The 17,949-nt window shown below is 38.9% G+C and overlaps 1 protein-coding gene across 3 annotated transcripts in view; it reads left to right on the plus strand.

Annotated features, from left to right (window-relative positions):
• ptpn11b (protein tyrosine phosphatase non-receptor type 11b) overlaps positions 1-17,949 on the plus strand; it is a 41,553-nt gene that overhangs the window by 6,858 nt on the left and 16,746 nt on the right. For 2 of the 3 annotated variants that reach the window (XM_053643080.1, XM_053643081.1), the window contains exon 2: positions 8,959-9,081. In XM_053643080.1, the coding sequence (XP_053499055.1) occupies positions 8,959-9,081 (123 nt within the window). Of the gene's footprint in view, positions 735-8,958; positions 9,082-17,949 lie in introns of all 3 variants that reach the window. The other variant, XM_053643082.1, reaches the window with a different exon arrangement.

Below are 17,949 nucleotides of genomic sequence, written 5' to 3' on the forward strand. Positions count from 1 at the left end.
CTCCTGTCTCGACCTATTTACCGTATCTTACCGCGTTCGCGGCTCCTTATTACCTCTGTGAGTGGAAACTCGTTGTCAGGGCACTATTATGAATCAGGTTTGTTTTTTTTTTCCACCTTCTGTTTTCGGTCTGGCTGCATTCTAATGTAAGTCGATTACAACTGTGTGAATGCCTTTCGATTGGCGCTTCATGGCTGAGTGGGCATTTTATGTCACAAAAGCGTGTCAGGCTTGGTTTTCTCTGTCCTGTGGAAGCTCTTACTCAAGTTACCACAGAAAGTAGTTCTCACTGCCACGGCAGCCTTCTGCTCCACCACCGCACGGCTTTGTTTGCTTTGCTTACACGCAAAACCTTGCTGCTAGACGCTCTCGTCTCTGTGCATATTGCACTGGGCGGGATATTAAAAAAAAGCAAAAAACAAAAAAGCACGCAGCACAGTTGCAACATATCGAGGGCGAAGATAAAAAGAGAAGTCGAGCTGGACTGAGTGTGACTGCGCTGTGTCAGGCGTGAAGAGTGATGGACAGTTGCTCAGTGGCTGATTGTGCCGACTGACGCTCCTATCAGGGCGGCTCAGGCTCATCCAAATCCCAGATTACCCTCCTCCTCCTCCTCCTCCTTCAGCAGGAGCAGCACTGCCTTCCTTCCCTCCTTCCTCCCTCCTCGTCTAACTGTATTGAGTGTGGATTAGTGAGCGGCGAGGCGAAGCAGGGGCTCCGGCCAAAATGGTGAGGTAGGAAAAAGTGCGCCTGTCAATACACTTCTCTGCGTGTCTTTTCTCACATGCGTTATAGGGATGCAGAAATACGACGCTCCAAGCTGTGTGTTGCTCGAAAGATCCTCCACAGAAGACAAGTGAAGGCGTGAGTGAAGAGGCCCTGGGCTCAGGATTAAACTGTTGTAAAGGGGCGGGGGGTGAGGGTGCCAGTGGGGGGTGGGGGGCTCAGGGTTACTCGAGAGGAAGGAGCGATTAGGGCTGGGGAATATGATGGTATAATATCAGTGTTGTGATAAATAATATCACAATACACTTTTCTGTGATAACATGGCCATAGTGATGTATTTTTTCTAACAATTTGAAAATGTTTTTTTAATAAATGAGAAAATCGTATTGGAAGCAGCTGATTTTATGTACAAATAGTTCCAAATATATATTTTCCCTTATTTTCATCGCTAAAATAAGTCTATTTTTGTGGACATTATGTAAAAGTGCATTGAACTTTTTAAAAACATACACATAGCATAATAGTTTTTGCAATTCTAAATATTGTGATCTGTATCGTTTATAGTAGAATTGCCATCAGGTGTTTTGATATGAAGTTGAATTCAAATTCTCGTATCTGATTGGTCAGAAGGTGTTGACTGGTTTTCTAGCAGCTCTGACAGTAGTACCGGCTCTCAGGTTTATATTAACGCACTTCTTCGAATATGTTCTCGTTTCTATAGCAACAGTTTACACATAAACATATTTTTAAAAGTGTGTAATCTATTTAAAAGTCTCCTGTAAGGAGATGTTAATTTGGCTTCTTTTTTTTTAGAAGGAGTCTCCAGTGTCAGCACTTGAAGCTAATGAGGGAATGTGTGTTTATGGTTCATTCTTTAATGAATAATATTGCTAGTTTTGCCAAATTGTTGTGGTGTATGAGGAAGCTCTCCAGGACGTGCGGTTGTTGGAAAATCATCAACGTTGTTGTGGTAACAGTGATTCGGTTCCACATCATCAGCGTGCCTCGTTGTGTCTTATTCCTTACTTAAAACTCACGCTTAGGAGTGATCGTCATCATCATGGCCGGCTGTGGCTCAGGTGGTAGAGCGGGTTGTCCACAAATCGTAGGGTTGGCGGTTCGATTCCCGGCCCATGTGACTCCACATGCCGAAGTGTCCTTGGGGAAGACACTGAACCCCAAGTTGTCAAGTTAGAATGGCAGCTCTGCTACCATTGGTGTGTGTGTGTGTGAATGGGCGAATGAGAACCAGTGTAAAGTGCTTTGTAGAACCGCTAAGGTTAAAAAAGTGCTATATAAGTGCAGATCATCACTACCAAAACCAGGTATATATCTAGCATGAGTAGTTTCTGTCCATCACTTTCTTTCTCTAGATTATATTCATGTCCATGTACTTCATGCTATCATTCAGTCTGTATTTATATTTATTCTGTATAATATGCATCATTGTTATTTGATGCAAATCTCTTACTTTTGCTATTTTGTCTTGCGTGTAAAACACAAGGCCACAATCCGCCTGCGGTGAGATGCTATAACTGCTAGTTTAGATTCTCATTACAGTTTGTCATTTAGTCTCTTTAGGACTGAAGCAGACTCGCAGAGAAGCCTGAGTGTGTTACCAGTGAGATATCAGCATCACACACTTGTTTTTCCATTTGAAAACAAAATAAGAGTAATTTATTATTATTATTTATTTTTTTTACATTTAGAATAGCTCGATGTGCACATGAATACGGCAGAGAACGGTATGTAGAATACACAAGCCCGAGGAACGTTCAGACCGGTCCTGCTGCACAGTGTATAACCGAATGACTACTACCATTCATGACTTGCTTTTGTCAAGGAAAATATCATCGAAAAATGCGTGATGTGTGAGAAATGCTCTAGATGGTTGCATCATTGTTGCACATTTCAGGAAGTCAATGTGTCAGTTATATTTTTCAGTAAAAAACACAACATAGTTCATCAATCTAAGAGCTGTTCTGTAGCATTCTGAAGCGATACACCATTTCACAGTATCTTTCATTGCTATATCGTGCTCTGTTCAGTTTCTGGCACATGTTTTAAGAGATAATAAAGCAGGAAATTGCCAAATGGAAAATTTCTTTTTCTCTATGTGTTCACATATGTTTCCAGGAAGTAGCTGTGCTGTGGCATGGTGTGGTAAACTCTGACAATCAATAAGAGCAGTTAGGGTGAATAGAGAAGTATTCATGCTCATTCCACGTGTAGTAAATGCTACATGCTTTATTTCTGTTGAACAGACAGGGTGAAAATAGCTATGATTCAACTTTAGGGGAAAACATCGTCTATTGATAAGCATGTGAGTCATAGAACTTATGAATGAGTGAAAAATGCCCCTGAAAGTGTCATGTATTATTCACTAATTTGTGGGAACGGTTTTCCCTTAGGCAAAAATACATTTACAGTTAGAAAAGAGGTTTTAAAAAGATAACTAATATAGAAATTTATTCTATCTATCTATCTATCTATCTATCTATCTATCTATCTATCCATTTATCTATCCATCTATCTTTTAGGGTATAGAATGATATCATGATTTAGACAAGCTTATCTGAGGTTTTTGTTTTGAACAGATATGCTAAACAATCTTTTGCCATTAAAAGTTGACAGACCGATCCATTTAAGAAGCATGAGAGGCCCGGTGCTGTCCCAGAATGCATCTGGCTCTCTTACCCCAACCCCCAACTCTCCCTTCTCCCACTGCAACAGATACAAAACGATTGAGAAGTCGCTTTTAAAAGGCAGATTGCGATGGGTTCTAGCCTCATTCAGCAGGACATTCATGAAGCTGACACGGTGACTTGTAATGTTTTGTTTCAGGCGGCACTTTTAGATATTAGAAATGTTATTATTCTTATATTTATTTATATATGAATTCATATTGCTCTAATGTATCTTTTTAAACACAATGTCTTATATCGTCAATACCGAAACAAATTCTATGATTAAAAAAAAAAAAAAAAGTTTATACGTAATTTTTCTAATTCACAAAGATGTATTAAAAATAATCAGGATTTCAGATGATTCTTGCAAGTTTTTGGAGTTCCGAGTGCAGACAACGAACGTTGTAAACAAGCTGTTATCTAGACAGTAAGGCTTTATTTGTTTATAAATATACACTATACTGTATAATATTAGAGGAAAAGCGAATAAGCCTTAATACAATAGAATTAACAATAATTCCCGCAAATCTCTCCCACAAAGCTGCTCCACATATTTGTTAAACTACAACACAAGCACACCTGATTTTAATTTGAATATGCCGTCGAAGAGCTCAGCGGCTTAGAATTAGTGGAATTTAACTTCAGCGGTATAGCAGAGCTGGGCGATATGACAAACAGCTTTATTTGTCACATACAAGGAGATATACATGGCATAATCATTGCAGTGACATGCCTTGCAGCAAGTCCCATTATACTTTACAACAACATCACCCAAACATGGGAGTCCAGCTGAAAAATATTTCCATACAGTGTGGTATATTGTGGTGACTTACACGGCATACAGAGCTACGCATGCATAGTGATGGCCAGAATGTGCAAATAGATTGGAGCGCAAGAGTTATGCAAGTTATGCTATGCTAAAGTTATACATCATATCACAATATCGACGACATTTCGAGGATACGCAATATGCATCATGATGTACAGTAGTGTTGCATTAAAAAAACCCACATTTTCTTCTACAAAAAATATTCTTTAGCACTGAAAGGAAGGAAATTCAAATTCTGTAAAAAATATACATTTTACAATTTTAAAATACAGCATAAAATCCTGCATCAAATCAGCTGTGTCCCGATCAGAGTTTGTCAAACATCTAAAAAATAAATAAATAAATAAAAATCCAGATATGAGGACGCCGCAAGAGGCCATGCATTATTTTTTTTCTTTCTTTCTTGTTACCTCGTAATCTCGACTTAACTTTCTTGTGATCTCGATGTAACAAAATAGTTGTTTTCTCATGATCACAACTGAATTTTTCCGTGTACTCGACATAACAACGTGTTTTTATTTGTTCTGGACGCACCCAAAGCTTAGCGCAATCCCCACGCATCATGGATGAACAAATTCGTTTTTACTTGATCAGGGACTCACTCAAGCTGAACTAGCTCTGTGTCTGTCACTGATTGACAACTTCCACATTAGTGTCCGACACTTGAGAAGGAGGCCGTCAGGTCTACAAGGTGATAAAGTCCATCTCTACAGCGGGCAATTATTGCATTTATTATGGTGAGGGCGAAGAGGGCAGCATGCATGCAACACCAATCCCGTTCACAAGGCACAAGATTTTCTCGCGAGAAACAGCTTTTTGTTATGTCGAGATCACCAAACGTTTTTTCTTACGTGGAGATCATGAGAAAATTTAATCGAGATCACAAGAAAGCAAGTTTTTGTTATGCGGAGATAACCAGAAAATTTTCTGATCACAAAAGTTGTGATTATGAGAAAACAACAAAGCAAAAAAACAATACTACATGGCCTCTTAGGGCTTCCGTACGGATACACACAATATCTGAGAAAAGTGCATTGTGACATAATTTATCATGATATCAATATATCTTAATATTACAGATGCACCAATACTAAATTTCTCAGCCGATACGATAACCGATTATTCCGAGTGATATCGGCCGATACCGATAACCGATTATTCCGAGTGATATCGGCCGATACCGATACCGATAGTTCTGCCTTTTATGCCTTCTTTTAAATTAATAATAATTAATTCCACAATTCTGAAAGAAATGCAAATAAAAACTTAATTCTCTCCATTTCAGCAAGCTGTTTCACAGTAACTGGTCTCATAAACAGAAAACACATTACTCAAATTAACACTAACACATGAACTCAATTCTGTAGATTAAAGTAAGATTTCTTAACTTATTGAATGTTATTCATTCATATTAAGATTGAATTCTAGAGTGAGAGAGTCCGAGAGTGAGTGAGTGAGTGAGTGAGTGAGTGAGTGAGTGAGACTTTGACTTTTAAGACACCTTTATTGTGTTCAATTTGGGGTATATTTACATATCTACATTTTTAAAAATAATTTTTTCCATTTAAAAAAGAAAGAAAAAAGGAAGAAGAAAGAGGAAGGAAAAAAAAACCTCCACAAACCCCCCACCCACACCTTCAAACTCAGAAACCCAAAAATACATTCTCAGATCTACTATAGATCCATTGTAGTCATATAATCCCAATTTACTGCGCATCCATTTCTAACATATAATGTCAACGACCGTCAATTCCTCTCTTGCGACTGCTGCCCATTTCCTCAATCTGTAGCGTCTCCTTGGTGACATTACGCCCATGGTGTGTTGTACAGATTTGATGAAGTTTCTCCTGTCCGGGAAGAACTTAGTCAGCAAGATGTTTCGTTTTCCTTTCGTCAGTTCTAGAAACCGGTTAATCTGTTCTGTGGTGTAGAACTGCTCAGGTTGTTCTGGACAGTTAAAAAAGTGTAGTTGATCTGGGGTGACGTCTTCCTCCTCCATGTCTGTGAGGGGTTCCTCTCCTGTAATTCCTGCGCTGCACTCTGGGCCCAAGTCCTCCAACATCTCGACATTGTGTTGTGGTTGTTTAAACGATTCCTCCACCTTGTCTATCTCCTCCCTTGTTGTTTCCTGGTCATCTTCATTGTTCACGATGTTCTTGTCCTGTGGGTTCTTCTGTTGCGGTTGTGCGGAGTCACTGTCTCCGACAGTGATAGCGGTGTAGGGTTTGAAATGAAAGCTGTCTGCGGTGTTGTTGTTGTTGCTATCATGGGTACGGGTGTCAGTGCTATCACTGGGTGCTGTAATTATTTCAGTAGTGTTGTGTTCGTCACTGACCTCTTCCTGCTGTGACCTCTGTGTGTCGTTACCCCCCTCTGCCCCAGGCTCCTGTTCTCCGGTGTCCCCCCACTGGCTGTCTCCGCGCTGCTGCTGCTGTACCCCGGCCATGTCTCCCCCGGAGCTCCCCGGCTGCACCGCTCTGCGTGGGCAGCTCAGCCATTTATGTCCGATCTCCCCACACCCAAAACACCTCAGGCATTCGGTGGTGGCGAAGACGGTGTAGCTGCCGTCGCCGACTTTACACTTAAAGTTAATATCCAGTGTTTGGTCGCGGTTGTTGATAAACATATACACCTGTCTCCGGAAAGACAGAACGTGTTTCACCACGGAGTTCTTACAGCCGAGCGGGATATCAGTCATGGGGCTGGCGAACTTTCCGAAGCGGGCCAGCTCCTTCATGATCAGTTCGTCTTTAACGAAAGGGCGCACGTTAGAAATAACGACCCGTGTCGCAGGGGCGGAAAGAGGGGTGACTCGTAGCATAGCACCTTTCGGCCATATTCCATTTTTGCACAGCGTACTGGCGAATCTTTCTTTCTTTAGGAAGATAACCACAGCTTTGTTCATTCGGGAGGTGGAGTAGATGTTCTCGCACCAGACCTGCTCTCCCACTGCCAGCAGAACCTCCTCCACCTGTTCACCATTCACCGGTACACACCTGACGCCATGGCGGAGAGACAGCGTCACCCCTCCGGCCTCGGAGGCCATGGCGTCCCACTCACTCACTTCTGCTCTAAGCTTTCACCAACCACCGATAACTCAATAACTTAATACTCAATAAATTAATGAAAGAAAAGCGAAAAAAACAACAAACTCGCAAAAAACTTTGACAAGACGCCAAACCGCTCTCACGCGCTCTACACACCACGCTCACTCCAACACCGCGCATGCGCAGAGAGAGAGAGAGAGCATGAGTGAGAGAGCATGAGTGAGAGAGCGTGAGTGAGAGAGCGTGAGTGAGAGAGCGTGAGTGAGTGAGAGAGAGTGTGAGTGAGAGAGAGTGAAAGAGAGAGTGAGTGAGAGTGAGTGAGAGTGAGAGAGAGTGAGAGAGAGTGAGAGTGAGTGAGAGTGAGTGAGAGTGAGTGAGAGAGAGATAGTGAGAGATAGTGAGAGATAGTGAGAGATAGTGAGAGTGAGTGATAGTGAGTGATAGTGAGAGAGAGATAGTGAGAGTGAGTGAGAGATAGTGAGAGTGAGAGAGAGATGGATTGGGGAGATGCGACTGTTGCTACAACATAAATGATAACTTATGGTAAGGAGCTAACTTGTTACGTGGATGTTCCACAACATTAAGTCTAACTGCAATGTGATATTCGTTAATAAATGAAACATTGTAATCATGGGCTAATCGCAGAATTATACACTCATATGATTTGTTATTCCTTGCATAACACTACCAAAGCAATGGCAGTATATTGTTATTTGGTCGGAACAGACTTATTAAGGAGAATGCTCTTAGCCATCAGTGGTTCAGTGTCAAGATGGTTTTTTTGACCTGGAATATTTCTTTGTTAAAATCAGGTTACTTTGGTTTTTTAAACAGAGTATCCTAAGCCTAAGAATGGATTTAAACTTGTGTTGTAAATTAACAAAGAAAACTGTATAACTCTTAATTTGGTGAACCGTTCTGTAAGGAGATGTTTACTTAGCATTTTTGGAAGGAGTCCCCAGTGTCAGTGCTTTGGTAAAATGCTTAAGGTATTCCTTTATATTTTCCAACGCAGGAAAGTTTGGGATGAAGAGCTTGGCGTTTTTCAGTTTCTCAGTAACAAGAAAATATCATTGTTGGCAAGTTACTACAGTGTAAGAGAAGTAAAACAGCACACCACTTCGTTGTTCATTTTCTTATAACAGTGCGCTCTGTCATGTTTTATTCCTTACATAACGCTAATATGCTTGCCTTTATCACTGTACATTTTCTTATTGATGTATACTGTTATAAACAAGAATTGTACATGGTGTCCAAAAGAGTCTCCATACATAGGGGACTATGTTTGCCCACATCACCCCGGTTGTGCTTTCATCACTGGATGTTCGTAGACGTCCACTTCTCAGTCGGTCTGCAACACTTCCAGTCTTTTTGAATTTGTTAATAAGTTTGGAAACAGTCTCGTGTGTGATGTGCTCGCCATGTTTCCTGTTAAAGTCCATCGCAACCTTGCAACAGCTTCCCGATCCAGCCATGAGAATCATTTCAATACGTTCTTCTTTTGTCGAAGGTGTTCTTAAAGGCTATCTGATAAAAATATATCATATAAACTAAGTTTAAAAAAAAATTGGAAGATGTTTTGCTAACAAGTGTTAATTTTCCCTATGTGTGGAGATTTTGGGACACCCTGTGGTGACGCTGCTGTACATTATTTCTCACATTACTCCAGGTGGTTCCACCCGAACATCACTGGCATCGAGGCAGAGCAGCTCCTCCTGACCCGAGGCGTCCACGGCAGCTTCCTGGCTCGACCGAGCAAAAGTAACCCAGGAGACTTCACGCTGTCTGTCAGGTGGGCCTCTTTAACCTCATTGCTGTGTGTTTTATGCTCCTCTACACTCAGTCCTGCTCCAGAATACATTGAGGATTGGGCATTCATTCCTCAGGCCAGTACAGCTCCTAACTGATCACATAGGACAAGTTGTTTGTTCCCTTTCGTTGCAGTTTGGTGGACTTGATGCATACGTCTCCGGCTAGACAGCGAGTACATTTGTGTGCAGCGTTATCGATCCCTCTGAGTGAGCTCTGTGGTTTCTTTGAGCACTTTCAAGCCTGGTGAAGCATTACTCTGCACATGGTTTTTATAGAGCCTCAGTTTGGCCAGGCTGCAGATTGAGGATCTTATGAGCCATGGACCAGGAGTATTTTCAAGTACCGAACCTGCTTTTACAAGGTTTATAGTTAGTTTGATTGATTGGCTGATTGTTTGAGTGAAGATAAACAGTCACTTAAATGAAATCTGCATGTGCAAAATATCACATACCTTTTAATGCAATGTCAGGTTATTTATGTTATGTAATAAGAACAAAACAAAACATAATGAGATCAGATGAGACGAGTAATAAAAGAAGCAATTTGTTCAGAGCTTTTTTTTTTTTTTTATAGTGCTGATGAGTGAAGTTGTCTCCCTACAAGCATTTCATCTGTCTTTTCTCTCTTTTTCTTTTTGACCCTTGGCATATTCAGTAAGTCTTGATTTAAAACCAACAGAATAATTTTGCAATCAAAAGTAAGCATGTCTCCAAGAAAGTAGCCAGTGAAATAATCCTAGGAAACCCGCTTAATATTTTGGGTAGACTAGCAAGCAAAAAAAAAAAGCACGTTTAAGAAAGATTAAAAGGTCAAGTCTGAGTCAAGAGTAACACCTGGGTTTCTCACTTCAGGCTTACTGTTTAGCGCTTGGTTTCCTCGTTCGTGTTCTATCTATATAAGCATTTGTACCAGCTGCAAAACGTTAGTGTTCCTAGATGACCGTGTGCTTTCACACTGTCCAGGATGTCTGAGGGAAGTGTTTAGGTTTTCAGCTTGTGCCGACACCGTGTGCTCTTGCAGCTGTTAGTCTGGAGAGCAAGAGCCAAGAGGGAAAATGCAGAAAGAGTGACGGAGAGAACCAGAGAAAGAGAGAGAGGGAGAGGTCTGTGTATTGCGGCTGCTGGCAGGGAATCAAAAGCGGTGGCTCATAATAGCTTTAAGACGAGGGGCTGCTGAACCCCGTGAAGACCTGCTGCCTGTGGCTTCAGTGGTGAGGCTTCGCATTACATCTTATACGCTTCAAAATAGGACCATGTGGTCCAGGTACACCACAGGCCTCTTTTCTGAGTTAGCCACCCTGAGATTCTAAATACCGTGTAGAAAAAATAAGACACAAGGACACACGAGCATGTATATACGTTCACAGAGTCCTGTGACGCTGACTGTCTGTTTCGATTATGCTGGAATTCTTTTGTAAGACAATTAAGCAATATCGCATGAGCAAGAGTACAGTTATACTGAATATGGGCACAGGAGGGATTTGGCTGTAGGCACGATGCTACAGGACAAGATATTCAGTATAACCGCATGATTGTGAGTGCAGTATTGCAGTTCTATAATTGATATAGAGTAATTGACATTTCAGACACAATATGCCGGAATGTTCTGTTTATTTGTGCTACACTCACGTTATAGCATGTCGGCTAGCTAGCTCACATTGATTTGTACATTCATGTTAAAGGTGCTTCCCGTGGCATTGCCGACCCTCTTCCTTTTCATCTTCATCTGACGAGCTTTCATAATTTCAATCAGCTTCGAGCATTCAACAGCACTGTGGAATAAAAACATTTACTGTACAGTGAAACTCTGAGGTTAAAATGAACTGAAAATAATCAGTTGAACCAAACTGAATCTAACTTAATGTCATGGTTGAGAATCATTTACTACTTTTGACATGAAGGTTAAAACACAAACAGGATGGAAAAAGTGGTGAAATGAAACGGTTGTTAGTGCCAGTCACTGCGCTCACAGTGTCACGGACTGTTGTGCAATTGTGTCAGTAAGTGCTGAATATTGATTATATTCTCTCATTCTCTCATTTTAACTCTCAAGAGGTCTAAAAAGATTTTAAAGAAATCCACATGTGAAATATGTATGTTTTTTTTTTTTTTAAACTTTAATCTCAGTCAATTGAAATGAATCTTTACTAAGCTTAATCCCCTGCAAGCACAGGCACTCTGCTCAGTGATTCTCACCAAATAAGCAAGAAGTTCTCTTCTGCACAAGGTTACAGTTTAGTGCAAATATTTTCTCTAATATGGTTTCTGGGTGAAAAAGGAAGAAATGTACCTCAATTACTCTACTAAAAGAGAATTCCATTATTTAAGGTGAATTCAACAGGAAAAAATAGTTTGAGAGGAATGAAAACAAGGAGGTCAGCGTTTTACCCTGACTCTGTCTGTCTGCAGTCTTGATTTTATTCCATGAGAGCCAAATATTACAAGTAGATGAGGCTACAAACTTCTTTCAGAGGATGCAGAAAAGGTTGGAGGCAGTTCTAAAGGGGTGAGCATGCGATTTATTATTGAATATACTGTATAGTACATGTATAACATTCAGAAAAGGACATGCAAACTTTTTAACTTGGAATCATTTGAATTTTCTCACTCGGGAACCTGTGGAGGTCGGCCATATTTCCTGTGACAGGACTGATCATGTCTTGCATATTGGAATTATTTGGTATAGAGTCTTGCCTTAAAATTGTGTCTTGTTGCAGCGATATAATGTGAAGTGGCCCAAGGCTTCCTGCGGAAAAAAATTAAGAGTGTAAAGCCTCTTAAAAGTCATCGCATCACAGTTTACCAGTGAACAGTTTGCTGTTTCATTTTCAAACCGATAAGTTAGCTGTACTATACTCAGAAGACTATACTCCATGTGCGTAACTAGGCAACAATGTTCTCTTCCATTACGTGACGTGTTAGTATGTCCCAGTACTTGCATGCTCTTTTGATACACATTGAAAGGCATGTATTTTTTCTTCGCAAAAAGAGTACATACATTTAGTGTATTGTATATAGTAAGTAGGCGAATTGGGACGCAGCACCACAATTTGCAAACATTCTGACCAATCGTATGTTTTGTTATTCAGTTCCTACGCTAATGGTCATTCATCAGTGGTTTGGGGAGTGAGTTGTAAACCAAATGCGTAGGTCAAATTTCCATCTCAGTGTACATCTCTGTTACATCTCAGTTTCTCTGTGCTGAAAAACCTTATATAACATATGTCATAACATAAAAAAAATAATTTTATATCTATATATCTTTATATATATATATGTATGTATATATATATATATATATATATATATATATATATATATATATGTAAAACTTTATATATATGTTATAATATATGAAAAACATTATACACACACACACACACACACACACACACACACACACACACACACATATATATATATATATATATATATATATATATATATATATATATATATATATATATATATATATATACTTAGAGACACCCAGGATTGGTCTCAGGCCAATAACAGCAAAAATGTTTACATATAAAGAGCCTTGATTGTGTTTTTGGTAAGTTAGATTTTATATATATATATATATATATATATATATATATATATATATATATATATATATATATATATATAATTTTAAACTTTATTTAAAGGTACACTATGTAACTTTTTTGTTCAAAATAAACAAAAATTAAATCATGAGTAAGTAAATCATAAATCCATCTTCCAAACCCTGTTTTTATCTTACTCTGATTCACGAATGTAAGTATCTATATTTTAGACCCGTTGGGACAGATTTCGTGGGAAATTGCGCACATACGTCATTTGCCCGTGCGTGTCTCGTCATATCCATAAACAGAGAAAAGTAGCTTTGGCTACTTTGTCACGTGTACGGTGTGGGAGTAGCGTAGGTTATTTGTCACAATGAGCGAGACCATGGACCATGCAAAACGGCAAACCTCCGGGGAATCACGTGTCGTAAAAACCAAGAGCCAGAGATGGCTTTTCTCTTACTCAACAGGTAAGTTGTTTTATTGAATCAATAGATAGCCATGTAGCTCTGTAACAGAGTTCAGTATAAAGCATTGTAAAGGGTGATTTCTGTATGGGTTGTTATTGCATGGTGCTGGATTTTATTTTCAAGGACCATGCAAATTATAAGCCTTTTTAGTTATGAGAAAGAACTATTCACTTCAACTAAAAGACATCCACCACCACCTGTAACACGTTTGACCTTATCAGACTAGCAATCATTAGGTTAACAACTTTTGTAATGTAATTAATTTAAAAACATCAGTGTTTCCTATTTGTCAAAACCAAGGGCATTAGCTGGACTGTTTTTTTTATGGAAGCTGAGGTAACTTAGCTGTCAATGTATGACATGATCAGAAAAAGTTGGATTTATCTTAAAACTTGCCTCGGGTATTGTCACTGTTTGTTTGTAGGAATACCAGACTGAGAAAATATCATAATTTTCTAGCTAGGCTAGTTTGGTATCGCTAGCCAAGGGGAGGCACAACTAAAGTATGGGTTTAGCTGCTGCAGTGTCATGCAAAGTACATTAACATTCCTTATGCTCTGCTCATATCATGTTCATGTAAGCTGGAACTCATATAGACATTTTCACACCTTGTTTTCTTGCTCAGCATCAGAGGATGTTACTGTTTCAGTTTCAACCCCTTTACCGGCTAAAAAAAACAAAACAAAACGCCTTATATCCATTTTCCCTCACAATGATCGGTGTGCAAACCATATTCACCCGTACAGGCATGCAGCGCTGACGCACAAGCAAGCACAGTGTTCTTCTGCAAAATGCATGCAGTTTTATTTTTTTATTAAAAAAAAAAATACTTCCATAGTGTACCTTTTAAATTTATATTTATTATATTTGCAATGTCATTTTTCTGTCATACATAAGCTTGTGTAAGTTTTTTTTTATGTCTTTTTTTTCCTGTCATTTTTAAGTTCTTAAGTAAAAAAAATAAGCATCGACTTAAAAGAGGCCAGGGTGTCGCTGGAAGACACCCACGACAGTGACATATGGAGAAAATTGATTCACTGTGGCAACCCCTGAACTAGGGAAATGCCGAAATGAAAAGAAGAAGAAGTAAAAAAAAAAACTAAATAAAAAACAATTAAATCTTTAAAGAAAAAACCCAATATCAGTTGATACTCTAGGTTTTGGTATTGCTATCAGAAAAGAAAAAAGTGGTATTGTGCCATCTCTAGTATGAACTGTTAAAGGCATTTTTTTTTCTGCATAATGAACATAGACTTCTAAGGGTTAATATATTAGCATACCCTATTTAACCATTTTTGTTACTGATAATGAACAAACATGTAAAACCTGACACAATTGACACAATAGTAATTGCTATTAATTGCATTTCTTTTTTTTTCTTATTTATTTTGTACAAACTTATCAGCTCAATATTCTGACTTCATTATTTATTTATTTTTTAAAGATTTAGTTGGAAATGAGGGTGTGGTTACTTTTATTTCAAATTCATGTGCATACAGTGCATACAAATGCGCTTAATGTATTACTCTTCATAAAAAGCTAAAGCATCGCTGCAAAAAAACCAAAACAAAACATGCTTTCACTCTTTCACACAAATCTCTTTCTCTTCAGTCTAAAGTCTTCCAAAGACAGCTAACAGAACAAACAGCCATACAGACCGAAAGTTACTTTCTTCCCAACGAGGGATGAGAAGGTGATTACAAAGTCATTCGGAAAGTCTTGCCTTAAAAGAGAATTATTAGATAAAGGCTTGGAGGTTTTTGGGAGCTAAATAGACACAGAGGGATTCCATCAGGGCATTATCTTCTTGTCCATGCCTCTCGCTCGCTCTTATCTCTCTCACGCTGAGTTTCCTGGGTGGAGACTGCGGCATGCCGTTGGCTCCATTGTTAACAGTTTAGGAGCTCGTACAGAGAGGATGTAGCGAGGAGTCGTGTCAGACAAACATCTCGCAGAAGGTCAGTTTAATGTGCTAGGTGATGCATCTGTGCCAGGTGATGTGTGCTGTAACAGTTCAGGAAACGACCTTTCGAACAGTTTAGAGCTCACAATGAAAGAAGAGGTAAATACGTCCATCCTGGTTAGACGTCTCATACGAATTATAAAGAAATTCAGTTGAAATAAGTTACTTCTGGGTAGAGTATGACAATCTGTTTCAACACTGCTCCCAAATAAGGTGGAATGAACATTGCCCTGGTGCTGGTATGGATTTTTTTATCCAGTTCTGACTTACATAATACGGGATTGCCTCAGCTAGCTGAACATACGGCCTATTTATAGATTTTTAAACCGCGCATATAAATATAAACATTGTCTACGTCTAATAAACGGCTTTATTGTGTCTAGGCTATACAGGACAGTGCAGAGTGGTCTGTGATCTGTGTGTGGATGTGTGGGACATTTTATGTATTCAGGAAGGAAATAGTTAAACACAGACATGTGGAGTGACTCACTAGCATTGTTGTGTTCCTCTGCTCCCATTTCTGCCAAGCCCGGCTCTGGCAGTAAAATCAATGTTGAACGCATGTAGCTCTAAAGATAAAATTAGTGAGCAGGCGGCCTTGAATAAAAGGCTGTGTAGCATAGCTGTGTTATCCCGGCCATCTTCAATCTGGCCTAAAGGACGTTGTTGTCATTGTTGTCATCATTGTTGTTGTCATTCAATACGTGCTATTTTGCACCATTTATTACATTTAATTGTCATTCATTCATTTTGTCTATCTATCTATCTGTCTCTCTAACTATCTATTGAGACTTCAAATAATGAAAAATCACATAGAGAAGAAAATAAAATATCTTCAAGCACTAATTACACTTTTTTTTAATGATTCTTTTGAATTTTATTTTTGGTAGTTGCTTTATGCATGCAGCGTGTTTCCTTTGTTTTAAAAACAATATCACTTCACGCTTTGCTAAGTATTAACTGGCGAATGTGACCATAGAAGCGATGTATCCAGGAGTGTATGGAGGTAAATGAGATCAGCTGGGGCTTTTTTGCCGTGTCTGGTTATGTGCACAGTGATTGCATTAGATCAGCGCGCAGAGGGACAGCACGGCCTGCCCATTTGCAGCAGTTCCTCGCCCATTAGGCCTCAGCACTGAAATCCTGCAACGCCCAGTCTCCACTACTCCCACTATAATGCAATTACACCCAGGAGAGAGTGCCGATTTAGGAGCCAAGCCCACATAGAGACAGATCTAGGAGCGAATGAGAGATTGGATTTATCTCACTTTCATATCACTCTGTCCTTATTATGATTTTGCAGTACGACCTTATTGCTTTTAAATACGACACCATACATTTGCTGAACTGACTTTTTTTTTTTGTGTGTGTGTGCGTGTGTGTTTTCATGCTAGATAGAATCTGAACTTATTGCACACTTGTGGCTTGTTGCCTGAGCCCAGCTGATTTTATCTGCACAGGTGCTCATGTTCGCTTCTTTTTTTTTTTTTCTTTCCATACATTGACATTTAGAGCTTCAGCATATTTGCAGTACATTGATACTTGTAGTGGAAAAATGGTGGAAAGTAAAGAATGTATCTCATGTTGGTCCTTCCTGCTGTATATTGCATATGTGGCTACAATTTAATTGCTCTAAACTGTAGAAACCAACCACGATTTAATTTAAAGCTCTTTTAAAAATACTTTTCTTTTTCACTTAATTCATTAGGTTAATACACCTAGCACAGCATCTTAACAGCTTGTCGGAAGACCATCAGAACTGACTGGAACAACACTGACATGTATATGTGTATAAGTCTTCATTATTTGAAAGAATGTAGAAAAGCTATTCTGTTCACATTCAGGTTTATTAAAAACATAATAAGAGTATGAGTTAAGACAAACAACCAAGTCTAACTAGTAAGTCGAATAAATATCAGTTAAAATAGGTCAGACAATACAATGCAGTATATACAATTTAAATAGTACGTACCACCTTACTGTAAGAACCAATTTCAGGTCAATTTATTGATATAATTTAAACGCTCTCCACAAACAGACAGCTAATATATAGTTGAGGTCATAAGTTTGCATACGTTTTGCAGAATCTTCAAAATGTTAATTTTTTTTAAAAATTAGAAGGATCATTAAAAAATTGCATTTTGTTTTTTTTATTATTTAGTACCGTCCTGAATAAGCTATTTCACATAAGAGATGTTTACATATAGTCCACAAGACACAATACTAACTGAATTTACACAAATGAACCAGTTCAAAAGTTTAGATATGCTCGATTCTTTATACTGTGTGTCGTTACCTGGATGATCAACGATCGACAATGTTTTTTTATGTTTTGTGAGAGTTGTTCATGAGTCCCTTGTTTGTCCTGAGCAGTTAAACTGCCCACTGTTCTTCAGAAAAATCCTCCAGGTCCTGCACATTCTTTGGTTTTAAAGCATCTTCTGCATATTTGACTCCTTTCTAACAGCGACTATATGATTTTTTTTTAGATCTATCTTTTCACACTGATGCTCAAGAAGGCAACACTGAGAGCCAGGGTGTGTAAACTTTTGAACAGGATGATCAGTGTAAATTATGTCTTCTGGGAATCATGTAACTATCTTATGTAGCTTCTAAAGGGCAGTACTAAATGGAAAAAAAAGGAGAGATCTTTAAACAAAATAACAATTTACCCTGATCATCCTATTCAAAAGTTTACACCCCCTGGTTCTTAATGTAGTGCAAGGCATGTGTAAAAGTATGACATCAACTGTATTTTGGTGTCACTCATAGGTTGTACAAATTTCCTACTGTTGTCTAAGGAGTAGTGACAGTCTTGTATCCTGTTTCATCCTGTGTGTCAGTTATAATGGCATATTTAAACGC

Source organism: Ictalurus furcatus, chromosome 15 (assembly GCF_023375685.1).
Source record: "Ictalurus furcatus strain D&B chromosome 15, Billie_1.0, whole genome shotgun sequence".
NCBI classification, from domain to species: domain Eukaryota; kingdom Metazoa; phylum Chordata; class Actinopteri; order Siluriformes; family Ictaluridae; genus Ictalurus; species Ictalurus furcatus.